The 26,977-nt window shown below is 39.3% G+C and overlaps 2 protein-coding genes across 22 annotated transcripts in view; one reads left to right on the top strand and one right to left on the bottom strand.

Moving 5' to 3' along the window:
* LOC124148648 (echinoderm microtubule-associated protein-like 2) overlaps nucleotides 1–2,916 on the top strand; it is a 101,577-nt gene extending 98,661 nt beyond the window's left edge. For all 9 annotated transcript variants that reach the window (XM_046519869.2, XM_048394053.1, XM_046519870.2 and 6 more), the window contains one exon: nucleotides 881–2,916. In XM_046519869.2, the coding sequence (XP_046375825.2) occupies nucleotides 881–1,174 (294 nt within the window). In that variant the 3' untranslated portion in view covers nucleotides 1,175–2,916. The remainder of the gene's footprint in view (nucleotides 1–880) is intronic.
* A 3,310-nt stretch (nucleotides 2,917–6,226) lies between these two features.
* Nucleotides 6,227–26,977, bottom strand: part of LOC124148647 (ack-related non-receptor tyrosine kinase-like) — a 177,738-nt gene continuing 156,987 nt past the window's right edge. For 10 of the 13 annotated variants that reach the window (XM_048394060.1, XM_048394066.1, XM_048394065.1 and 7 more), the window contains 5 exons: nucleotides 26,865–26,967; nucleotides 25,605–25,820; nucleotides 22,278–23,484; nucleotides 12,197–12,248; nucleotides 11,059–11,195 (listed from right to left, as the gene is read on the bottom strand). In XM_048394060.1, coding sequence (XP_048250017.1) covers nucleotides 12,226–12,248; nucleotides 22,278–23,484; nucleotides 25,605–25,820; nucleotides 26,865–26,967 — 1,549 coding nt within the window. In that variant the 3' untranslated portion in view covers nucleotides 11,059–11,195; nucleotides 12,197–12,225. Of the gene's footprint in view, nucleotides 11,196–12,196; nucleotides 12,249–15,542; nucleotides 15,589–22,264; nucleotides 23,485–25,604; nucleotides 25,821–26,864; nucleotides 26,968–26,977 lie in introns of all 13 variants that reach the window. The other 3 variants (XR_007220313.1, XM_048394069.1, XM_048394058.1) reach the window with 3 other exon arrangements.

A 26,977-nucleotide genomic window follows, 5' to 3' on the forward strand; every position in this document is an offset into this window, starting at 1 on the left:
ATTTTGCGTTTTACGCCCAATCTCTTTCGGCAGATAAATGAGGCTGTTTTTGTTTTTTTGATTTAACGATTGATGTTTACATGGTGTTGAAAACCTGAGCATCAAATGCCTATTTGCAATTCTCATTAGCTGGAATCGTTGGGCGAATGCTAAAGTGTCTCTACCTTGTAACAAGCATTTTATAAAATTAATACATATTTTAGAAAGGGTCATCACTTCAGAAGTGCCTTAAACAAGGCCCATGAGCTTTATCTGTATTGCCTGAGCGAGTTGTCCGTGCGTCTAGCAAGCTACTATTTTTCTTGTGCGGTGTCAGGCAACACTTTCGTTTTTATTATTTTAATCAAATTGGGTGAGTAACAGATGCTACCGGTAGGGCAAAACATGCTTACCCTCTCTCGTGAACATCTGGTGTCATCACTGATTTTAAGTGACCGCCTCCGTGGTCTAGTGGTAGAGCATCCGCCCGGAGAGCGGAAGGTCCGGGGTTCGATCCCCAGCCGCGTCATACCAAAAGACGTTAAAAGATGGTACTTGTTGCTACCCTGTCTGGCGCTCGGCATTAAGGGGCTAAAACAAGGACTGGTCGGCTCGGAGTCAGTATACTGTGTCTGAGTGGGGTATTCATGTTAAACTGCGGCATGGTATCTCAGTGGGCTAGCACTATAAATCGGCATCAGTCCGGACTAGTACAAGCAGCCACATACATACACGTGCATGCACGTCGCTATATAAGTTAAACCCCATTTCACCTCACCTCACCACTGATTTTCAGTGATCCATTCACATAATGTTCACGGCTATTTTGGATTTCACGCCCAAAGGCATGTGTTCGGTGACGTATTGACTATATTTAAATGTGGCTATGCTATATTTACAGAGCGAGTACCGAGGCACCAAGGCCTACTCTGGCGCCATCAACTCGGTCATGTTTTCTGGGGATGACTACTTCGTCTTCAGCTCGGCGTCCAGCGTCGTCAACAACGACCTGAAGAACCACCTGGGCATCATGCAGTGGGCTATAGTAGAAGCCGACGCCCAGGTCCACCCCAAATACTACCAGCCCAACTACTACCCCCACCACCACCCCCATCACTACTACCCCCAACACCCGCACTACCCCAACCCCCATTACTACAATCAACACAACCCATACTTCAAGAGATACCAGTGAGAAGACTGGCAGTTTCGCCAAGATTGTACACACATAGTATGTCAGCCTACGTGTGTTTAATCTTCTTACGAGCGATCTATCTATTACTCCATGGGACAATGCAAGTCAGTATCCCTACACAAATGGCGATCCTTAACCTTCATACTTAAAATATAACCAACACACATTACCATGTATAAATCATTAATATATTCCTCCTAGGCAAGGCAAAAGGATATAGATCGTCACTATATTGATAAAATGATACAGAAAATATTTTCGAGGTCATTTGCAAATAGGGAATTTGCGACCAAATTTCTAATATATGTTCAGTTTATTTAAACTGCGGTTGCCTTAATAATCGACCACCTTGAAACCTCGTCCAGAGATCTCAACCCCAATCATCGATGTTAGCCCACATTTCTACGACATTCTTGACATGCCATGACGAGCTCCACGTCAGGCGCCATCACCCATGACTGTGCGGGATACTTAGTGTCGTGGTGTGTCGGGACCTGTCCTACAAATGTTTCAAAACATAAATTCCCTGACAGGGGATGCTCTCGGCTCTGTTGCGAACAACAATGTAAAAGAGTTCCACTTGTACCATTTTGCTTAAACAACCTACAGGACCCGTGCCATAAAATGATCTCGGCCCTACAACTAACCTCAGGCAATTTTTAGTGTTGGTTTGGCTCTGCGCTAAATATGTTTTGTGCAGCAGGGCCTAGGTAAATCCCGCGACTATGATGATTGTGAAAATCGCAATGCTGTTAATTGTTTGCTTTAATTGTTTCCATCTATGAGTGTTATTTCGCTTCTACAGATCACCACACAAAAGATATCAATACAGTGTTAAATCTCACAGCTTCAGTGTGTCTGTTCATCGGGTAGACTTATAGCATCCCTTTCATCGTGTCAACTTGTATAGGGAGTTCGTAACACGGAGCTATCGTCCAATTTGACAGTAAACAGGAACACTCTTTCGAATAGCCACAATTGACACAACTGTTCCATCATATCGCCATAGTTAATCCCACCTCGAAGTCAAAACGAAGTCATACCGTCTTGAGTTTTTAGAATACCAAAGATCCCAAAGGAAAACAGATCTGACAATTGAAACCAAGAATTTTATTATTAGAATTAGCGTAACAAAATCCGCCCTGAGGATGCACAATGTTATTCTGTGATCGGAATTTTTAATCTCGTTCGTACACCAAATGTTAAGGAGTTTAACATTTTTTTCAGCACTGTATTATTCTTTTGCATACAAATGAGTCAGTCAATGCCAACTGGTGCCTTAGATTTTGTATATAGTGATGTGCCTTGCTGCAGTGGGGACTTTCGCTTTGTCGTAATGCACGTGTATAAGTCTTTCAAATTTAAGCAGGACTCTTTTTCTCAACCAACCGTAAATCATTGAATAGTCGCCCGGGCATCTATTTATTTCAGAGACGTCTTACACCCGGCGCCTATTAAAGACTGGCGTCTGTTTTGTCAATTGTGGTAAAACCTTTTAATTTCCAAGAAGACCGGATTTGTATTTTTTTGTAAAACGTGTCAGTTTTGCAGTTTGTATGAGAACAGCTTTCGTTTCACTATTACTATTACTTCATTGGGTACCTTAAGGAAGAGGTGAAGACTTTGACCCCTCTATTCAAAGCAGGCGCTTATTCATTTCGCAAGTGTGTATTCAAGGCAGGCGACTATTCAAGAATTTACGGTATGTGCAGTCGGCTTTGTCGCAGGACAGATCTCTCACATGTACAGCAAGTCAGAAGTGGAGATTTTATGTCCCTTCTATCCAATATGCTCCTGACAAAGACTCCTTGATTCCCGCTCTTCGTCGGCGGTTATTCTGTTCCGATTTCCCGACGAAACTGATATTTTCAGGAACACATTCTATTTAGCTAATGTAATTTGTATGAGCTCGTTCATACATGCGTGAAACATGCCTTACAGAGAATACTTCATTCCTCGTGCCTACCTTGTCTACTGCTGTATAGAAGTCATCGCATTGTGGGAAATTAATGTTTTCTTAGAAGTGTAATATACTGTTATCAAAGTGTTTGTATATATGTTTGTGTTTCAGTGATAATGTATGTAATATGTATATTCCTGTACGATAGCACGTTTAATCTCACGCATGCTCAGTACTGAATCATAGGTTGTTAATATGTCAGCAGTTGTATATGAGTTTATTAGTTCTGTCCTTAAGTCGCCCCAATTCGCTGTGCAGAGTTGCGTCCCTTGGGCACGCCAGGAACCTATTTTCTTGGGCTCGAGTCCCGGTTCGCCCCGATTATGTTACTAGGTTTGTCAGCACCCATCCGCGCTCATGGGTTTCACTGAAGTGGTAAGCAGCTATCAGTCGTGAAGGTAATAATGCCTCTTTGAAAAAAAATGTGCGATAAACATAAATTGCAATTATTTTCAGTTAACACTAGGTTTGAAATTTATCGACCACTCGCTTCATATGTATACAAAGGAACCAACTTTATATCTGATTGAAAACTAATCATTTGGATCAGTAATGTTTTCTGTGCCTCATCCTGCATATATGTGTATAAATGTGTGTGTATCGTCAGCTCCATCTTGTGGGTATTTACTCAAATTTCTTCACATATTTACGTGGACTATGTTTTTATTTATCTATTCATTTATTTAATTATTTGTAGCCACGCTTGATATTACTGATCTCAAATCTTGTCTTATTAAAGACAATACTCTTTAAACGAAGCCCCAAAGTGGACAAAAGCGTTTCTCGCCGACGTCGCATGACAGTACTTTTTTGGGCAAATTATGTGAGGGGCGGGTGCTGCCGGTAGAGCAGGACATCCCTGCCCTTTTCTGGAACAGTTATTTATCTTTTTATGCGTAATGGAATCTGTTTCTGTTATAATCGAGACTGGTTATTCTCTGGCATTGACCTTTTACATTAAATATGAAAGATAAGAGGAAAATAAGAAACAGGGAAGAAATATTGTTTTTGTTTATTCATGTTCTGTTAAATGTATTACTCAATATTTTCGGCATCAAAGTTTGTAATTATGTGACGCCTCTCACTCGTATAATAAATGCATGATTCGTATATATTAAATATGACCCAATGTCAGGTATCTCGCCTTACAGAACACAGCATGTGCAATTCCGTTTTGTTTTGAGCACTTATTTTCTTGCCAATGCTTTTTCCGACTTCATTGTGTGATGTTTCAAGACTGTAGAATTGCAGCATACGAGTATTTTTCGACAAATCAAATGTTATTAGCAATATCACTCCTCAACAAATATTGTGCGTTTAGAAAATCTGTGATAGTATAAATAATATATTGTTACATCTCGATACTATGACTGTGATATTTTAATAAAATATTAGAATTCATATTGTCTGTTCTTATCTCTTCCTTATATAGACTCCCTGTTGGACTTCCCAGAGTGAATGAGTGAGAACACGCCTTTCTGCCCTTATATTTAAAGGCATTTGAGTGTTTGTTTGTTGTTTTACGCCACACTCAACAATAGTCCAGCTATATGACGGCGGTCTGTCAGTATGCCTCGGAGGCAGTATCATATAGCTAGAATATTGCCGAGAGCTGCATGGAACAAGCGGTGGTTTTTGTCCTGGAGCTTGTTCTGAACTAAAACAAATGCATCACAAGTGTTACTTCTTCCAAACAAAATAGGGGCGTCAGTTGCCCAAATGTTGTGCATAGTTGCGTCCCTTAGTAAAGCCAGGATATGCTGATCATTAGATAAATATCCCAGATTCGTCAATTAGATCCTTGCTTTGATAACACCGACTACCTGACCTGTAGGCTTCCCCTAAGTGGTAACAACGACAACCTGTGTTCATGTGACCTTCACCCAAGTGGTAACATCGACTACCTGTGTTCACGTGACCTTCACCCAAGTGGTAACATCGACTACCTGTGTTCATGTGACCTTCGACCAAGTGGTAACATCGACTTCCTGTGTTCATGTGACCTTCACCCAAGTGGTAACATCGACTACCTGTATTCATGTGACCTTCACCCAAGTGGTAACATCGACTACCTGTGTTCATGTGACCTTCACCCAAGTGGTAACATCGACAACCTGTGTTCATGTGACCTTCACCCAAGTGGTAACATCGACTACCTGTGTTCATGTGACCTTCGACCAAGTGGTAACATCGACTACCTGTGTTCATGTGACCTTCACCCAAGTGGTAACATCGACTACCTGTGTTCATGTGACCTTCGACCAAGTGGTAACATCGACTACCTGTGTTCATGTGACCTTCGACCAAGTGGTAACATCGACTACCTGTGTTCATGTGACCTTCACCTAAGTGGTAACATCGACTACCTGTGTTCATGTGACCTTCGACCAAGTGGTAACATCGACTTCCTGTGTTCATGTGACCTTCGACCAAGTGGTAACATCGACTACCTGTGTTCATGTGACCTTCACCCAAGTGGTAACATCGACAACCTGTGTTCATGTGACCTTCACCTAAGTGGTAACATCGACTACCTGTGTTCACGTGACCTTCACCTAAGTGGTAACATCGACTACATGTGTTCACGTGACCTTCACCCAAGTGGTAACATCGACTACCTGTGTTCATGTGACCTTCACCCAAGTGGTCACATCGACTACCTGTGTTCATGTGACCTTCACCCAAGTGGTAACATCGACTACCTGTGTTCCGGTGACCTTCACCCAAGTGGTCACATCGACTACCTGTGTTCATGTGACCTTCACCCAAGTGGTCACATCGACTACCTGTGTTCATGTGACCTTCACCCAAGTGGTCACATCGACTACCTGTGTTCATGTGACCTTCACCCAAGTGGTAACATCGACTACCTGTGTTCATGTGACCTTCACCCAAGTGGTAACATCGACTACCTGTGTTCCTGTGACCTTCACCCAAGTAGTAACATCGACTACCCATGTTCCTGTGGGATTTTCTCACTCATTAAGCTGACATGCCCTGACAGTACCTGAAACACTATTTAAACTGGAATACAACACTATTTAAACTGGAATACAACACAAGTGACTTCAGCAAACCAACACAAAGTCCAGTCAGTAGTAAATGTGTTTTATTATCAGCAGGATCTGAACCTAGTTGGCGGAAGTATTTACAAAGCAGCGACATTGTGGAAACCATTCATACAACAGTGTTCATGAGTTTCTTGATTGCAGATTTGAGCAGGGTGTGGCTCAGATCACTATTAAATCACACAAATTATGAGAAACTGACCTCACGAATTCAAACACTTTAATTGAAACTAGTCTGTAACATTCAAAAAGTTACAACCAGCATTTGGTCATCAATAACATAGCCCATCTTAATCAATATGGCTGAATATTACAAAAAGATTTTCTAATTTCAGATATGAAATCAATATGAAATGTTTATTTGAAGTATCAATATACAAATACCGTAACTCTCATAAAGAGTTATATATCACTGTCCTATTTCGAGTCTTATTTGGAAGATGAGTAGTTAAGATAAGGGAAAAGTTCTTACACTCTTGAAAAAAAATTTAAAAATTACAAATGTAACCATTGACACTATTTAAACTAATAACATTTTGAACAAACATGAATGCTGTATGAATGCCCTGAAGGAAAATAAAAGTTATTATCATGTATGTGACTGATTATATTTCAGATGCTGAGTTCCTAATACACTGATGAGTGTTGTGATTTTTAATGATAATAATTAATGTAATATTCATTTGATAACCAACACCTTAACTAATACTTCTGAGAATATGACATGATGTTCTCAAAGCCAGACAAGAATGTTCTGATGCGAGCAAGGCAGTATTTTATGGTAACATTGCAAAATTATGTCCTCATAGAACTGTTTTGAGCATCCGTAAGAAGCTGTCAGTTTCTAGATAATGTACATGATATAGACGACACTTCAGATCTGAGCCCTTCAAGAAGCATCACACTGAACCAGAATGCAGGGTCGGCTACGATACAGTAACGAGTGCAGTACATACCGATATGGTGTGACTTAGAGTAAAAATGTAAATAACAATTAACAAAAGTTACATGAATACCACAGCTGATTGTTACAAAATAAACAGTTATTAAAAAGTTGGAAGATCATCAGAGCAATAATTGATACGAGACAAATGATTATAACAACTTACATTGAATATACTGCTATGAATGATTATAGCAAAAGTTTAGTCCTAATTCTTATCATCACAGTTCAAACACACTTACAGCAGAACATTAACTATAATCTTTGATAAAAAGCTTTCCCATTAAGTTTTTTTCTTTCTTCTAGCTCTCATTGAAGATTTAGTATATTTTCTTTACCATCTCAAAAAAATGTCTTCTTTGTTTAAGCTAATGTTTTTAAAGTATTTGTTATTCTTTGTGAGATTTTGAAATAGGAATTACAAAAATCCAAGTTTAAGAGTACCTAAAATGTACTAGGAGGACAAAGACAATTTTAGGGGTGATTAGCTTGTGCAAAACAAAAACACTTCCATATTGACCTTAATGTCAATTAGTTTTTAGGAATGGCACTTTTAATATTATGCTGATACACGACATCTGTTGATCTGTGTTTGTTTAAGTCCTACAGATTGAGAAAGAGATCAAAATATCATAAACTTTAAAGAACAAAAATACGCATAGCGAACATAACAACAGGGGAAAAAAGTATAAAAAACTGACTAGATACAACAGCTATTAACATATGAAAGTTGTTTTAGTTTTCAGAATGATCACTTTAAACGGTTTCCATCACTTCTATCCCTGGGTCACACAGAAGGAAAATAGAACGATTTCCCCAAATATTTAAATATTTATATATATTCATATTTATTCTTTTCCTTATCACATTCATCACTAGTGAGAGTTGAGGGACTCGTCATTTATTACAAGGGGGGGGGCGAGAGAAAGAGGAGATTGGGGGTGTCATGAAATAATGACAGCAAAAGAGGGTAGATTGCCACAGTTATCACTACAATACTACAATAGGAGGAAGAAGGGGGCATGAAAAAATGATGCAGCTCTATTTTCATTCAAATACATAATTTACATATTAATTTTGAACATTATTTAGGAACGGGCCATTTATTATTGGGGTGGGAGTAGGCTCATGAAACAATGTTACATGTATTTGGGGGAGGCCATGAAGAACTGTTACATAAAAGTGTTGGCGTGTGTGTGTGTGTGTGTGGGGGGGGGGGGGTCGGCAATAAATGATACAGACCTAAGACCAATCTCTCATTCCCTGACCCCCAATAACAAATGATCAGGCCCTACAGATATTGCACACTAACTTAACAGGCAAGAGATGGAGATGGAGAGAGATCATCAGAATGGTTAACTAGCTTTATGAGCTCACAGTGAGTTTAGCAATATTCCAGTCATATCACAGCTAGGAAACCAAGAAAGTACACGTGAGGAATCAAACCAGGTCTTCAGCCTGCTGAGCAAACACTTTAACTACTAGGCTACCTCACTGATGGCACCTGAATGTGAAAATGGAATTTTTAGAATGTAAAAATGTTGTTTTGAAATAATGAGCTTAGTGTTGCTTTGTCTACTGATTTATGAATAATAACGAAGAAGAGTTGAAGATGCTGGACATTGAATAAGTTTTTATTGAGATCTAAGAGCTGGCTTTAGAGAGATCTAAACACCTACAAAACCAAACCCTAGGAAGCTGCTTTCTAAAAGCCAAAATGTTTGAACAGATTAGAATCAATACTAACAATTATGAAAGGCTGTTTAAAGGGGCATTATTACAAACAAGACAACCCAATAGTAAGACATTCTCAAAGCCATTTTTGAAAATTCAAAACTAATTTTAATTTTTTTTGAAAATTCAAAATGTATTAATTAAATTCAAATTTCTTAAGAATATGGAAAAGGTTTTGTCGCTTTTACTTAAGACAACCAAAATACATGTCGATAAGTACTTCTGACAAACAACACAGATAATCAAACTGAAATTTAAGCAAATCAAAGAAATTTCGAGAGACAATAATGAGCATACAGAGATAAGGAAAGTGGTGACAGTTCACCATTTGTTAGCACCAAACAAAACAAACAGACATTTCATGCCTGGTATTAAAAATCTAGGCTATATTTCTAATAAACAATATTACAAAATACGTAGCGAACGTGTTTACACTGAATATTTACCGTTATAAATAACTGTACATGCAGCTCGGTATTGTCTATGGTATAGGGAGAAATATACATGTTTTGAAAACCGATTCAAATTATATATACATAAAATACAGTTCTGCACAGAAATTTTACAAAAATGTTGGAGATTACAAGAGAGGAAACCTTACTTCTTTCATATCTACAACACAAGCCAGAATGGTATCTTAATACCTTGGATATTTTGTTTGCTTTTTCTTCTCTGAAGTAATGTATGAGTGGTAAACATCAATCTACTTTAAATCCAGTACTTTTCTTAAAACAAGCAAAACATTTACCGTAGTCAGGATGTGAAAGAACATACTTTCAATGTGTAATGCCATTTATATGTTTGGCACAAATAGGTATTGGGGAACTTAAACACGTTTTCGAAAGAGTGCAAGGAGTTTGAAAATTGAGAAAAAACTAATCAATGCATGTGTTCAATTTTTTCAATTCAATATATTGCATAATAATTGAAAGGCTGTTTTGAAAAAGGTCATAAGAAAGGGTTTAGGAACACCTTACATCCTAATCTAGGAATCTTTTCAGTTCTTGCTTTTTGAAGTCAAAATGTGTTTGTAATACAAGCAGGGATTACCTTGATGTATAAGTTCATTGAGAAAGTCTGAAAGACAAAGCTTTCTAGAAACCGACTATATATTCCAATCTTGTTAGTATTTATACAAACATTAACCATGATATGAAATATAGATGTAATACAGTTGACATTGTCTTAGACATCGGTACTTGGGATGATGTAGGGCAGGAGATGCCGAAGATGGAACTGTGCCATTGTGATGATGCCATACCATCTCTTACAGACACAAGCACTTTGAATGCAGTTTCCTTGTGCGTTGTGGCATCATCTGTGATACTGATTTCACAGAAAATATGAAGCAAGCATTTTGATAAAAGGTGTTGATGGTAATCCATTTCCTGTACAATTCTGTATGTTGCAGACTGGGCAAGATGAAGTTCCATATTCAGAACTTTCTGATGTAAGTGCACAAGAACTATTTATAAGCACTATGTTTTTTTCTCCCACATATTAATAAACAGTTCATGAAAAGTCTAACATCTGCTGTTGCAGTAATGTCAAATTTGATAAAACTGTTAATCAGAAATATTCAAAACCATTCACAAATTCAAGTTTGTTAATGCCTCAAACCAGTCACATATTTGACAATCTGATTGATAATAGTGTATCTGATCTCAAATTCAGCACTGAAGGAGTTGAAGTATTTCTGTGAGCATCCCCTCATCACTAAGTCTTGGTGATCTTTCGCGTCATTAGATGGTTCTGCACGTCCCCCATTCCTGATACTTCCGTCCCTAATACCACTGGGGATGCAACGCCCTTGACAACATCCACTTCGTGTTTATCCTTCGAAGGAATACTTTATTCTACTCGAAATAGAAGGATTAACTGTGATATTCACGATGCATGATCTGTGCAGCACTATGGTAGAACGATCATCCTGAAATTTCTCCATCCGAAAGGAATGCCATCGCATCGATCAGATCACTTACGACACGTATAGCAACAGTTGGTATGATCATCTGTTGCAAGTCACACGTAATTAACCCCTTTAATCCAACACAAGATTGCAACATTTATTAACTTGTTAACTCCGCCACAGGGTGAAGGTCAAACGTCGAGACTCTCAGGACTAGGTATTGGGTGAGTCAGCAGGTAGTCTGCAGCATGTGAGACATCCCAGGATGAGATCATCAACGCAGCTTTACATCGATGTATGTCCGCTAACTGCAGGCTCAGCAGCTGCTTCATCTTGATGTACTTGATGGTTTTCTGCATGTCCCACTTGGTCAGTTCTAACGCCTTCATACACTCAGCCACACTCACCTGAAGGTAGAACACAAAGTTGGCAGAAATGGAAAACTAGTGACAATCAGGGTGAACAATTGACTTGCCATTGAATGTGTTTGTGATGAGTGCAACGGTTGGGCAGCATACGCTCACCTTTTTTGTGAACACTTGCACAAAGCCATTTAAGCGCTACAACTATTGTAAGCCTATGTTAAAGTATGGGAGTTGCGATCATCTTAGCGCTAAGGTCGCTTTGTGCAAGTAGGCCCGGGTGTCATCACTATATGTAGCGATTCACAAAACACATACAGTTGGAATCGTTCAGTGGAGTCTCCTTTCAGCAGAGATTTCTTCTGATAATGGAATGGGTTTTGTCACTGTAATTTTAATAACTGACAGCAATATAAGATATAAGATGAAGCTAATTTAGTGCAAAAATGGCATTATCATGTTTGACATATTTATGTGAGTGAGCAAAAGCGACTTAAACTGTTTTTTAGTTATATCACAGCCCTTCGGCAGGACAGAAAAAAGCCAAAATTTATGCAGGACTTTGACATTACCACTTAGGTGAACAAAAAACACATGAATATAGTTCTGATAAACCAGGGATCATAATCGAAAGAAACCCTAAGTTCAAGTTTATGATCAGCTGATCCTGGCACAACTAAGGGATGCAACTCTGCCCAAATGTCTCTAGTTCAACAGTTGGTCAAGTGAACAAACTTCTGATGTTTGTGTTGAAAATTTGTCATTTTTTAAAAAACATTTGTGTCATAGTACTAACAATCTAGATAGTTTTGCATATCCTATTATCCAGTAATAATACCACATATTGTGATATAATATGCATCCTGACATTTAAGCAATGTACACGAAACTTGACACTTATCATGTTAAGGGAACATGACTTCACAATATATCTATTTTTGTCATAAAGTACTGCTATGCACCAAATCTTCAGGCATCCTTTATAGCCTTAACGGAACCCCCCCAAAATGAATCTTCAATGGACTAAATTTTGTTGTCATAGTTACCTCTGTTGAAAATATCCTCTGCAGCATCTCTATCTCTTCGCAATTCTTCTCCCTGAAGAAAAAAACCACAAGATTCTGATTAAACACCAAAATGAGATCTCATGAAGTAAAACAGACATCGGACTCATTAATTTATCATATTGAGAATCAAGACTGACACCAGCTTCAAGAGTTGACAATTATGTGAAGATCTTATTTGTTGTGAAACTTACTCCATGAAACTAACATACAACCTAAGCATCTCTATTATGTGTGATCAAATAGCTGGTGCCTTGATGCAGAAAGAAAATAATATTTAAAATATTTTACCAGGTTAGCTGAGATTACCATGCTATGAAAGTTCTATCTAATTTACTCCTAGTACTGCGTTTACTTCTAAAACATTATTCATGCTCTTACATCATAATCAGATGTTTGAACAAAAAGCTCATATGAACATTTAACAATACAGTTTAGATTCTTAGTTATCAATCCTAAACTCAGAATCATCTAAAAAAAACAATTTAAAAAAATACAATCACTACAAAAATATCAAGGATGTCTTTGTGTGAAAGAATGAAAGGCGAAATAAATCTATGAAACATTGCGGAATTCCCTTCTCTTCAAAATTCCCATTTACTGTATCATCCTTGATATTTTGCATCACAAGAAAGTTCAACATTATCTTCAAGAAACTATTTGAACTAGAGCTCAAGTAGCAGGCCCAACATTTGGTAAAGCTGTCAACACTTAGTATAAACTGCTGATTAATGTCATCAAAACAGCGCTGTTGCCACAGGGCTCCATTCAACAGCATTCTCAAAGCATGGTGTTATTTGAGAATGGGAAATGACCTTTATATTAGGATGAGAACATCATTATGACCATGTTGTAATCCTGATGTACAAACAGCCACTGAGAGCACATTACCACATACTCACTGCCATCCATACAAGAAGTATACTGACTTTTACCAAGCCAGGAGAAAAAGGGTAAGTTTATATCTTGTATTATGACTTTGTGTGCGGAGATGGTGTTGCGAGTATGTTTGTCTGACTGAATCTTCGGGATAGGGCAAGGAAGGAAAGGAAAGGGTTATCTCCCTTGGAACATTTAAACTATCTCCCTTGGGACATTTGCATTATCTCCCTTGGATTATTTGGATTGTCTCCCTTGGAACAAGCCAGCTGAAGATTTCAAGTTGCATTGTTTGAATTTGCATGATAATTTGTTTTGTTGGGTTGACATTTTACCAAACGTTTGAATCCGTAAACTTATCTAATTTGAGACTAGTGCAGACACTGTCCTCTGCATTTGTAATGCATTACATTCAGACAATGTAACCATCTGTGGATGGGTGTGAGGTTTGACAATTTGGAACATTTCACGGAGGAGGATGTTGGCCATGTTCATAGGGAGGCCTTCAGACTGACAACATGACAGTTTGTAAATTATTCAGCAGAGAGAAACCTGTCATGTTTCATGTCGATCAGTCAAAACAATGCAACCTTGATTGACATAGATATAATATAAGATACATCTTCTAGCATAGTAGGGGACTTGCATGCCGCAGTGTCGACCATGTCAAGAAGTAGTCAGACAAGTCGGACCTGTGCAGATTGGTTGCAACTACGTGATGCTACTACGTCTATAAGATGTTGATGATGCATATTGTGTGATGAAGATGATTACATCTGGCATAAAGTTCATGCATGATTCAAATATATCCAGATTACTTGATGATGGTGAAACAGAGTTTTTTAAGGATACCGAGACTTGAGACCCTTGTCAAAATGGGGATTAGTTGGTGACAATGGCTACAGAAGATCAACTTAGTGAGACAAAAGGCCGTTCAGCTTTGACCAGACCCCATGTTGCTGATCACAGCATTACTACTACATAGGGCTATGTTAAAGTACCGCATTCACCGTAACGAGAAAAATTGGCAAAGGGGTGCTTAATGAAACGATATACAATGAGATGAATTTGTTTTCTGAGATTGAGAGGTTGTAAACAATCTTAGTTCAAACAACAATGAAAATAAGTTTTTAAATAATAGTTCCTAGGAAATCATACCCCCCTTCTTCTATGCATTTTTTTGTTTGTAATTAAACATTGACTTTCATGTAACTTTTCGGTCTTATACAGGAGCGCTCTTAAAGATAGCTTACAGATTGGTGGAAGATTATCAGGGAGCTCTTATTGGAGCAGAGCAGTTAATACAGTATGCAAGTGAGTGAGTGAGTGAGTTGGGTTTAACACCGCTTTTAACAGTATTCCAGTTATATCGCGGCGTGTCAGCTTAATGTGGGAGGAAAGCCCGAAGTGATGCAGGTCTCAGATGTTTACCACTTCGGTGAAACCCACGAGCATGGGTATGGTGCTGACAAACCTAGAAACATAATCGGGGCGAACCGGGATTCGAACCCACAATCATAGGTAGTATGCAAGTGACAACTGGTGTACAGTGTAGACTACAGAGGGACACAGCCTGCAGGGTGCTGGTCAACTTTGTTTTCTCTGTGTTCTGACTGCACGTTTGTTCAGAATCAGCACAAATTATACCAATCACTTATAGCAAGAGTATTGCTGCCAGTGTCTCACAATGTCGTGCCCTCACTCATTCTGGTGAAATATGGTATGAAATGTGTTTGCAATGACAATGAGTGTGTGAAATAATGGTGTATTGTTAATCAGAAAAGATGTCAAGAAACTAGTTCAAATCTTGAAAGGTGAGTGAAATGGGGAATAACGTCACATCCAAGATCTCTTCACGTCTTTTGGTATAACGCGGCCGGGGATCAAACCCGGGACCTTCTGCTATCCAATCGACCACGGAGGTGGTTTCATTATGTGGAAAGGATGTCAATAGAACCCTTATCTCCAAGAAGGACCGGAAGGTTTGATCAACAATCAATAATTGCCACATGTTCAGAAACAATGAATACGAAATAGTCAGAAGCCGTTCCATACAGTGTAAGAATTCAGAAAATTCGCTACATGGCTGAAATAATGCCGATTCGATGTCATATTTTAAATTTAACTCATTCACTCAGAAAATCACTGTGATCCAATACCTAAAGTTCCAAGTTAACAACCTCCAACAGAAAATCCAACACTTCAACCAACAGATTGTAAACATGAAAATATGAATATGAGAAAATGATAAATACATAAATTCATGAATAATAATGATTAGTAATATATATTGGTATATATATATAAATATAGGTATATCATGCACAGCTTTGTTAGCCTGAAACATCTACAGCTTCAACATACACAAGTTGGAATTTACAAGAGTTGAAAAGGGTGGAGAGAATCTGTTTCAATAACCATGTTATGAATGATAATACAATAATATAACCTGTGTGAAGTAAGTATATCTTTCTGTCCTACGAACTATTCTTTTCCTGAAAATAAATTTGCTTGAATGAAGCTTCTTCATAGAAATATTTGTTCCATTTTGTTATGGGTATCGAGAGAAGAATAATAACATGTAATAATTCCCCTTTTTTGTTGACATGCCACACTGCTTGAGCAGATACAAAAACTGATTTGCAATGAACTTAATGTGTCTAGTACATTGTCATGAAAATGAGAGACTTTGATTATTTCTTGGTTTAGAGATTACTGATCCCACAATTTTGAAATATGGTAAAAGACATTCACAAATAATATTCAAAGCAGCCAAAAGTTCCTATTTCAATCAATATTTAAAAAAACATTTTTTATGTGTACCGGGTATTACTCGGATAGTCATCAAAAGAAGAGAAGACATTTTTAGTTTGTATTTTGTTTTGGTCTCTGACCTTTTCGTTATGGAAACAACCTTTAAACCAAGACATATCCAACATGTCAAACGTACAAATGAAATGAGTAATGTACATCGAAGTGATTATCTCAATGACCATAACCAGAATCTTCTGCAGGTCCATGTACAAGAGAAAAACAAAGTATCCATAAAAACTCATTCAGCACACTGTCCCTGGAAATAGCATCAGTATTTACAATCGAGACTTGACATCACTGAATAAAGTTCAACACTTTCAAGAAAACTTTGAAAGTCAAATCAGACATAACAACTTAGATACATATGCACAAAGGTTGACAAGAACTTGTTGCCCAAAACAAACCCAGTCTTCAAGTGCCTCGAACGTTGCCATCCAATGAAATGCATGGTGGTAGGTCACATGACCAGTTGCATTACATGAGTGAGGAGAATGACGTGGGAGGTCACACGACAGACACATGACAGATGCAGGACATGAGTGATGATAGGTCACATGAAAGATACATGCATGACATGAGTGAAGATAGGTACCATGACAGATGCATGACATGAGTGAAGATAGGTACCATGACAGATGCATGACAGATGCATGACATGAGAAATGATAGTGACATGGTGGAAGGTCACATGACGATGCATGACATGAGTGATGATAGCCACATGGGGTAATAGCTCTGAGAAGTAAACAACAAATATCTACCATCGCCCACAGCTGAGAATTTGTCCCAATTCCATTTGAATTATGAGGCAAGAAACAAATGGCCCCCTCATTACCATGACCAAGTTGGGGGGTGAAATTCTCTTCTTGTGAACAAATTGTCGCCACATATAAACATATTTATCATTTTGTTTGTACAGGTCAGAAACTTCTATGTCCTTGTGAGTGTAAGCCAGTCCATTGTGGGATCAGAAGAAGAAATTTGTTTCAAAATACTCATCTAAATTTCCTTTTGAATTAAAGCATACTTTCACATGCACTCTGTACATATCTATTTTATCAATTACCTGTTTCAAACAAGTTCTCAGCTGTAATCCCACAGAATGTCAGAAAAATAAAAGACAATGTGCAGAAGAAAATTCTATGCAATGTGAAATTAGCAACAAGGCTAGAAACAGGAGTGTGCTCACTAGTACTGCTAAACCAAATACTAAACAATCCCTATTAACATCAACTCGTTTCCATGCCAACCAAAAGAAACATCAGATTACATGCTGTGTGTATAGCTTGCTTCAGAGTCAGATCTAAAGTTTCCTTAATCTTAAAGCTGTGTGATTTTCTTGACAACCTGATCTGACCCCAACCCGGTTCACAAGGCAATCCCAGAGCAGTGACTGTGTTTTGTTTCTTGTTTAACGCCGCACTCAGCAATATTCCAGCTATCTGATATCTGATTATCAAGTCTGGACCAGACAATCCAGTGATTGACAGCATGAGCATCGATCTATGCAATTGGGATACGATGACATGCATCAACCAAGTCAGCGAGCCTGACCACCCGATCCCGTTAGTCACCTCTTCCGACAAGCATAGTTACTCTTTAAGGCAAGCATGGGTTGCTGAAGACCTATTCTACCCCGGATCTTCACAGGTCTGCAATAACTGTGTTACTTTAACAGCTTAATACAGATTTACCACAGCCATAGCTATGGTTGCCTTGTGAAACAGACCCATTCCACAAAATGATCTTAGCACAAAAGTGATCGAAACTCCCATACTTAAAAAACAGGCTTACAATCACCATAGCGATAAGATCACTTTGTTGAGATTCCTATCAGAATCAAAAAAAGGAAACTTATAATGAATTAATCTCATCAGGTCGGTAACACGAAAAATATGTTTTGTGAGTCCTCTAAAACAAGCAATACAGATTGATGCATCATGAAAAAGAAAACAGGACGTTCAACAAAACAACATCAACATGCTGTCCTCACCTCTCCATCATTGTTTATCATTCTCGAGGAAACTGACAGAAATTACCACGTACAGTTCATGAGGTAATAACAGTACATCAGTATCCTGGCTACCAGCACAGATAGTCTTAACCGTATGGTCACAACAAGGAGCAGCTTAACTTGCTTTAGTCTTATCAAGATTTGGACATCCTTAAGATGGCGCTTGCTTTATAATAGTACATTAAACTTAACATAACAAACATTATTTGCTTTGAAAAGAAATACAGAGAACAAAGAAACCCAATTCACATGTTTTGCCAGGGGTGAAACAAATCTTTTTTTATGATAGTGACCCCCAAAACAGGATCAGTGATTATATTTTCATGAAAATTATTATGGAAACTTTCCTTTAAAATTCTGGAGTGAGTGAGTGAGTGAGTTGGGTTTAACGCCGCTTTTAACAGTATTCAAGTTATATCGCAGCGTGTCAGCTTAATGTAGGAGGAAAGCCCGAAGTGATGCAAGTCTCAGACGTTAACCACTTCGGTGAAACCAACGAGCACGGGTATGGTGCTGACAAACATAGAAACATAATTGGGGAGAACCGGGATTCGAACCCACAATCATAGGTTTCTGGCGTGCCCAAGGGATTCAACTCTGCACAGCGAATCGCGGTGCCTTAGACGACTGGGCCACCCGTGCCCCCTTCAAAACTCTGGAATCAGAGGCAACAGATTCAGTTTGAAATTTCCCTGAACATTTAACTGATGCAATTTTACTTATAAACAGTAAACACGCAATATCGTTTGTTTTCCAAACACTTACTTACTCCACTATGCACATTGTGTGAGTGGTGGGTGCTGGCAGCAGCTCAGCGCATGCTACCCTTTCCACAAACACCAGGAGTCAGCACTGACTTTCAGTGTTCTTTCATCTAATTTTTTCACCACTAACCTGCCTTTCATGCTCAATGGAATCTGTTTTGCCAGACAATCAAGACAGATTATTCTGTCACTGACATTTTATATTTGGCAGAGATTTCCAAAACTGCTATTTTCAAGAGAGTTGTGTATCCTATTTATCATGGTCTTCGTCCAAGGTTCATACAGATACGGGACACTAGATTTCAAGGCTTTTTTAATCTTATTGGCCTCAGACTGTCAATACTTTTTTGAATCCAGCATACTATATATTAGTCGTATGATCAAAACAGCAATATAAATATGACAAATTTTCAAACAAAATTGATTCTTACAACCAACAAGTAGATTAAATTAAATCTGTGATGACTTCTTCAAGGTCTTTGGCACAGTGTCAAATCTCTCCCTGTGGTAAATCACACTTAACAACCTTGGTACAAAACTATTATGTTTGTGTGTTTTAATACTTATATTAACAAGGCCATGTCATTTTGTACACATTCAAGGCATTTCAAGTTATTTTGGTAATTTTAAAGGCTTTTCAAGGCTGACACTATCAATTTTACGGCTTTTCAAGAAGAAACTTGACATCCAAGTGATTTTCAAACCTGTAAAAACCTTGTCACAATTTCATTTTATAAGAATTTTTTTGTATATATTTAATTTTAAGAATGCAATCACAGTCACAGTCAGTGACTAGTGGGGACTCTATTACTATTTCTATTACTATTACTATTACTATTACTGTGGCATACGAGTTTGTCCATTTAGTGAGTGAGTGAGTGAGTTGGGTTTAACGCCGCTTTTAACAGTATTTCAGTTATATCACGGCGTGTCAGCTCAATGTGGGAGGAAAGCCCGAAGTGATACAGGTCTAAGACGTTTACCACTTCGGTGAAACCCACGAGCACGGGTATGGTGCTGACAAACCTAGAAACACAATTGGGGCGAACCGGGATTCGAACCCACAATCATAGGTTTCTGGCGTGCCCAAGGAACGCAACACTGCACAGCGAATCGCGATGACTGGGCCACCCGTGCCCCCTTGTCCATTGAGAAAAAGGCAGCACAGAAAGGCACATAACATGGAATGTCAAAGTGTAATACTATTGAGTGTGTGACATGAGACTAAGACATCGTTCACCCCTGGCAGAGGTAATGGTGGGTTTAGTATGACAGAGACTTCCTGTTTACCATTTACTTAACATTTCAATGTCAATTTAAGATTAGTAAACATTTCTTAGACAAGTATATTTAAAAAATAAACTTCACCCAATTAATACTGTTTTAATGAGTCAGTGTAATTCTGCAATTCTGATTTATTAAGATTAGTAAAGGGAATCGTTGAATCCTATTTGAATAACACCAAAGATCCCGATGTTAATTTAGGGGTATTATATGACTGGTCTCCTATGTTTAGTAAACAAACAAGGAATGAGGTTACGTATCATGAGATTAACTTGTAATGGGAATATTTCAGACATGATGAAAACATTACAGTACCTTGTTCGGATTTATGGCTATTTCAAATTTATGGCTATTGTTTCAAAACAAATATTTGATCAGACAGAAATAAATCTTAAACAGTGCTTAAAAAGAACTGTTACTGGCTAAAACTTACATGCTCATGCAAATTATTACAGATAATAAATTGTCGAAATCAAACATGTATCACCTTATTTTCGTTTCAAATTGTAATGAACTGCCTCTCCAATGGCTACCGGTGGTATTTCATTCGCATAAATAATAAAAATCATCAATTTCAATTTCACTAACAAGGGAACATAGATTGGGTCCAGGGACCTGGGACGTGAAGCGATCTTAGCGCTACGATTGTCGTAAGCCTATGTTAAAGAGTAAGAGTTACGACCATCTTAGCGCTAAGATCACTTTGTGGAACAGGGCCCAGATCCATGTCCTTGTTTAGAAAGGTGTCTTAACGTACGAATATCGTAGGTCTATGTTAAAGTATAGACGTTATGACAGTCTAGGCCCAGGAGTGCTTAGGATTTGGTTGGTTGGTTTGTTGTTTAACACCGCACTCAGCAATATTCCAGCTGTATGACGGCGGTCTGTAAATAATCGAGTCTGGACCAGACAATCCAGTGATTGAAATCATGAGCATCAATCCATGCAATTGGGATCGATGACATGCATCAACCAAGTCAGAGTGCCTGACCACCCAATCCCATTAGTGGCCTCTTACGACAAGCATAGTCGCCTTTTACAGCAAGCATGGGTTGTTGAAGACCTATTCTACCCCAGATAAGTCCTGGACACAATCTACACCAAAATGGTCCACAAAGCATCAACAGGAACCAATACAGCATCACTTCTGTAAGACGGCTTTAAACAACTACTGGTTCCATGACATCGGATCATCCTGTAAGCATTTCGTAAACCACATTGAATAAATATCAAAAGCAAAGGATTTGAAGAATTAGAACTAACAAGCGAGTTATTACTGAGACCTATTTAGCTGTTTCATGCAAGGGATTATATAAAGCTCTCAGTTGCCAACCCCTCAACTAGGTATTAAATCTACAGGCCGAAACCATCTTGCAGATGCAGAAGCAATAAATACAGCAAGTTTTAGCCAGTAAGTTTTTCAATCTTGTTCCCTACTCATGTCAGTAAATGTATCAATATGGCAAAAATTATATTTATTTGTCTGTTTTTTAGTTCATAAGAGATGCTGGTCATTTGTAATGTTCCTGAATGTAATTGCCATGTTGGTACATAACATCCTGTATTTCTTACTGCTCAGGCGATTAATATGTGCTAAGTTATATATCTATGTCAAATTACCTATCAAGCGCAAAGTCGAGTAAATCTTCGTAGCTGACATTTTCAGAGTTCTTGTAGTTAACTAGTAGAAGAGGGGAGACATCCTCAGAACTCTCATTATCAGAGTAGCTCCTTTCTGGGAATACCACTGTCTGCACCCAAAATGGATCCAGCTTGTTGTAAAATCCCAACTGATCTAGACTGCACTGGACATTACCAACATAATACTTTTTTACTGGCCGTTGAACTGGTTTTAGCAACGGTGACCTAGGTGGACTCGATGAACTGAATACATTATCATCATCTGCATCAAACTCCTGATGGAGAGGAGTGGGTGGGGCCGGGGGGAGGTCAGGGGGTGGCTCATGCACATGGGATGACGAGGAGGGCTGGCGATACGATACAGAGTATGAGAAAGAAGTGCGACCTGGGCTTTGGGGGCTGAGCAAAAGCGGGTATTTTCTCTCCCGCGGCCTAGTATGGAGACTTGATGGTCTCAGAGGGTCTCTGGGTGGCAGAGGAACAGTGTTGTTGTTGTTGCTGTCGCTGCAGCTGTACGTCCGAGGCGGCACAGCCGGAGCAACATCAGCTGGGTCAGGGTTAAAATGACGCTGTCTCCACCTATCTCCAGGATCGCTGATCATCCGCTGAAACTGTGGATTGGAAAATTGTAACTTAGGATATCTGAGAGAATGCTTTGTATTTGTACCTGGAGCACCACGTCCTGTGCGAATTGGTATCGCACCTCCTCTAAGCATGCGTAACGGATTTGTATCCACTTCTTCCTCTTCTGCTGGCGTGCTTGGTGCTGAAGGTCCTTTCCCAGGAATACCTTGAGGTTCCCGCAGACTCCGTGTCGGGGCCGGTTCACCATCTCCTGACACACCTCGCTGGTGATCCAGTGACCTTGTCACTCGCTTTTCGCGCAACTTGGACATAATTTCCCGTGGAGATGGTTCACTGAAATCCTCATCAAAGAAAGACTTTGGTGGTTCTCTATCACTGTCTGATTTAGATGCCAAGTCCTCTGAACTACTTGCACTAACCTCAACTTTCTCCTCCCTCCGCGGGGAATCTACACGTACGATTTCAATTGTTTTTTTCAGTTCCTCCCTCTCCCGACTTTTTGATTCGGGTAAACTTTGTTGCCTCTGAACAGAAAGAGAAAGACTGCTTTCTGCCTTCGTTTCAGTCTTTGTATCAGGGACATCAACAGACATGGAGAGCCCAATCCTGGGCGTGGGCTCCACTCGATTTATTTGTGTTGGTTCTACTCTCTGCACAACCTCAGGTCGAGGTCGAGGAACAGGGATTTCAGACTTTTTCGGATCAATTCGTGGTCTTGGGGTAGGTTTAGGAGGAGGGGGTCTGGGTTCTGTCGCTGGAAGAGGGGGTCGGAAGTTAACAGATGATGCAATTGGAGAAGGCTTAGGTTGACTTAAGTGGATCTCGGAGGAATTAGAAAACACTGCATCACTTGCTGGCGATGCTCTCTCAGACGACTGTCGACTATTTTCTGAGCTTTCATCATTATCTTTGCATGATCCACGAACTACCAACATGTTGTAGGCCTCCTGAGCCTCAGGGGGCAGTTCTCCATCTAAGTCACTCTTATTGTTCATGTCATCAGAAAACGTCCTTTTGCGTTCTTGTTTAGGGCTACGCTTAATTGAAATCTTTTTCAACTTTGACATGAGATTTGGAGAGTCACTACTACTCTCGGATTCTGTGCGTTTCTTTTCTGTCTTAGTTGTCGGGGATGTTGGTGGACTCTGGCTGTCTCTCATCTGATTCTGAGAAGCAAATTCGTTTGCAAGTGCAATGGCTGATTCCATCATTTTTTCATCCGAAGCCGACATTGGTTTCACCTTGGCTTGTTTTTTAGGTTCCGAACGACTATCGGAGCGCCGAGGTTCCTGAAATGATAGCAGTTTTCTGGTGACTGTTGAGCACAGCAAGCAGAATAGAACATACTGCAGAGAAGATAAGCACAATGGATCACCAAGGACCAGAACTCGCTGAAAAACGCAAATTCACCAATGAAATGTTATTGAAGAATTGAAAAAAATGTTAATATGAATGGTTAGAAAAGTGAATAATCTAATCACACAATGATAAGACACAAACGAAGGAGTATCTAAGTGAGATTTTTGTGTGTCCAGTTTTGCTGTTCACAGAATTACATGGTCAATCAGCATACATAGACACCAAACATAATTTTGCTTCAAAATTAGCAGTTTGCGCAGATATCAAGAAATGCTGGAATTCAATTATCGCATCTGGAAGATTTGAAAATGCAGTTCCCGACACCAGTAGCTAAAATGCAATTATTTCCTGAAAATATGTAATTTTTTTCATAATTCCATCTCAGTGATAGGTACCCAAAATATGGTCATTTAAATTCGTAACCGGGGTTACACTTTCCATGGCATACTTTGATGTGAATTGAAACCATGTGGATCTTGACGTAACATGCAGAATAGCTTCCCAGTGCTTGATGTCCCCCACATGCAGCTATTTGTCCACGCTGTATTCTGCAGAATATCTTGCAGAAATCTCCAAACAGTGCAGAAATGTACCTATCTTGCAGAAAATCACTTTTTTAGCAGAACTTGTGCAGAATTTTGCATGTTTCTGCTGCCGAATGTTTAGTGCACTGCAGAATTTTAACAAGTTAGTCAAAAACTGGTTCCAAAGGTGTAAAAGTTGCATAAGTTTACTGACAATCATTGTTTGAATTGTGCTTTGTATTAAAAAAATCATTCCACATAATTATTGAGTTTTTTGTATTTATAGAAATAAGAAAATACAATTTATAAGTGATCTTTCTAAACATTTTATGGTTTGAGAAATAGTTATAGAAATAGAACAGAAATCAATATCCTCATTTTGTTTTGAAGGGAAGTGGACTTTTGTATTATTGCTCACCGGAAGTGCATGTCTGCATGATTACACTAGTGATCGCCAGATTCACTTTAATTAACTATTCTAGCCGTGGATAAGTTTGTCAGAAATACACCTGCCACAAGTCTTACAGCAAAACCAGGAAGGTCACTTAAACTTTGCTAAATGTTTGCAAAATTTGCCGAATATACAAAAAAATAACTTCAGAATTTAGAAAAAAAATTGCCGCGGAATACAGCGGGGACTGAGGTACAGAGAACCACTGCCAATACCACAGAGAAGAGTTCTAATACAGTCCAAAGCCTGCCATCCCTGTATTGTCCGATGCTTAATGACATGAACAGAAATGTCAGCTATATTTCAGGGATGTCCAGATTTTTAATCGTCAGCATTATCACATAATGGGGATGTTGAATATAAAATTAACCAATAACAACACATTTCCTTTGATCTTTCCTCAAGTATAATCACATATTCTTGTTGCCACACCTGATGTGTGGTGTATGATAATGCCATGTATATAGGGGTGTCACACTGCCTAACATGGATGATAATTGGTTAAAGCTATTATTGTATGCCACAAACTCAAAACAAGTTTCAAAACTAGACCTTTGGCATCATAAGAGTGAGCGAGTTGTGTTTAAGGCCGCTTTTAACAGTATTCCAGTTATATCGCGGCATGTCAGCCTAATGTGGGAGGAAAGCCTGAAGCAGGTGTTAGACGTTCGGTGAAACCCACGAGCACGGGTATGGTGCTGACAAACCTAGAAACATAATCGGGGCGAACTGGGATTCGAACCCACAATCATAGGTTTCTAGGCGTGCCATAGGGACGCAACTCTGCACAGCGAATTGCGGCGCCTTAGAGGACTGGGCCACTTGTACCCCCAGCATCATAAGAGACAAAATGGTGTCCTGAAACTTTGACAAGTCAATGATTCTGATTTGAGTAGGTTGGGCTACGAATCTGGAATCAAATGTACAGGGCAGAGAGAGAGGGAGACAGTTGACAGGGAAGTGAATACCAAACCAAGATCAATGTGATTACTTTAGAGATGAGGAAGAGTCAAAAACAGAACAAACTTGTCATGTGAGTTTGGAGAAAGCTCTGCAAGCTAAAGCACACCCTTACCACACGAGGTGGTGATGTAGGCAAGGGAGGAGGTCTGCCGTCGCCTCCTGGTGATACAGATCGACTTCGGTCGAAGTCGGTTAGCGTCAGATCATCCAGTTTGCTACCTCCGTTGCTAGGCGATGGCTCTGTGGAACTTCCTTCCAGTTTCTTCTCCTTCTCATCCAGAGCCCGAAGCACTTCATCCATGAACGACGGGCCCAGGTCCAAGGAGCTCTGTGGGAGGAAGAACAGGAAGTGACATCACACACCATGCTAGGAGGCCTTCATGTCAGACACACGACAGCAATGTTTGTGTTTTGTTTGTTTGTTTGTTGTTTAATGCAGCACTGGGCGAGTCTGGGCGAGCCAGTCCAGTGATTGACATCATGAGCATTGATCCACACAATTGGGATACGATGATATGCATCAACCAAGTCAGCGAGCCTGACCACCCGATCCCGTTAGTCGCCTCTTACGACTTACAATAGGGTGCATGGTGGCTTCTTTCAATAACAAGGTAGTGCATGAATATTATCTTATTCTGCATATTCTTCCAGCTATACACACAACATGGTAATAATCTTGACATGGTGAACTGGTTGTTTACAGCATAAGTGAGAGAGTGAGTAAGGTTTCACATTGCTGTTCGTATTATTCCAGCAATATCATAGCAAAGGGCACCAAAAATAATATAATGGGCTTAACACATAAGACCAATTGGGAAATCGATGAGATTCTGTCACGATTTGCCACAGTAGCACACTCAAGTAAATCTAAAAAGATATACATATAAAAAGCAAAGTTTTTGAACAATTCATAAATGATTTGTTGAGCAATCTCAGCTTCCAATGTCAACTCTTTTCATGAAAATTATGAACAAAAAATCTGTAAGTATTTCAATGTCTGTCTAACTTACTCTATCAACTGTAAAAGATCCTACAACTATTAAACAAGGATTGGATCCATACCAGGTAAACAATTCATGAGTTACTTACACACCTTCCAGGCTTCATCCACCAAACCCTCAACTAACCTAAACCTCTGAAACATACAATAACAGTGCCGTGTCCTCACCGTGAGATCGGGTAACCCTCAACTAACCTAAACCTCTGAAACATACAATAACAGTGCCGTGTCCTCACCGTGAGATCGGGTAACCCTCAACTAACCTAAACCTCTGAAACATACAATAACAGTGCCGTGTCCTCACCGTGAGGTCAGGTAACCCTCAACTAACCTAAACCTCTGAAACATACAATAACAGTGCCGTGTCCTCACCGTGAGATCGGGAATCTTGAAGTCGGCCAGAATTCCGTCATCATCAATATCCTGATACTGTCTGTCTTCACCATGATGACTGTCCAGGGACTCCGAGCTCATCCTGCACCCAG

The sequence above is a fragment of the Haliotis rufescens genome, unplaced genomic scaffold (assembly GCF_023055435.1).
Source record: "Haliotis rufescens isolate VD_foot unplaced genomic scaffold, xgHalRufe1.0.p SCAF_13, whole genome shotgun sequence".
NCBI classification, from domain to species: domain Eukaryota; kingdom Metazoa; phylum Mollusca; class Gastropoda; order Lepetellida; family Haliotidae; genus Haliotis; species Haliotis rufescens.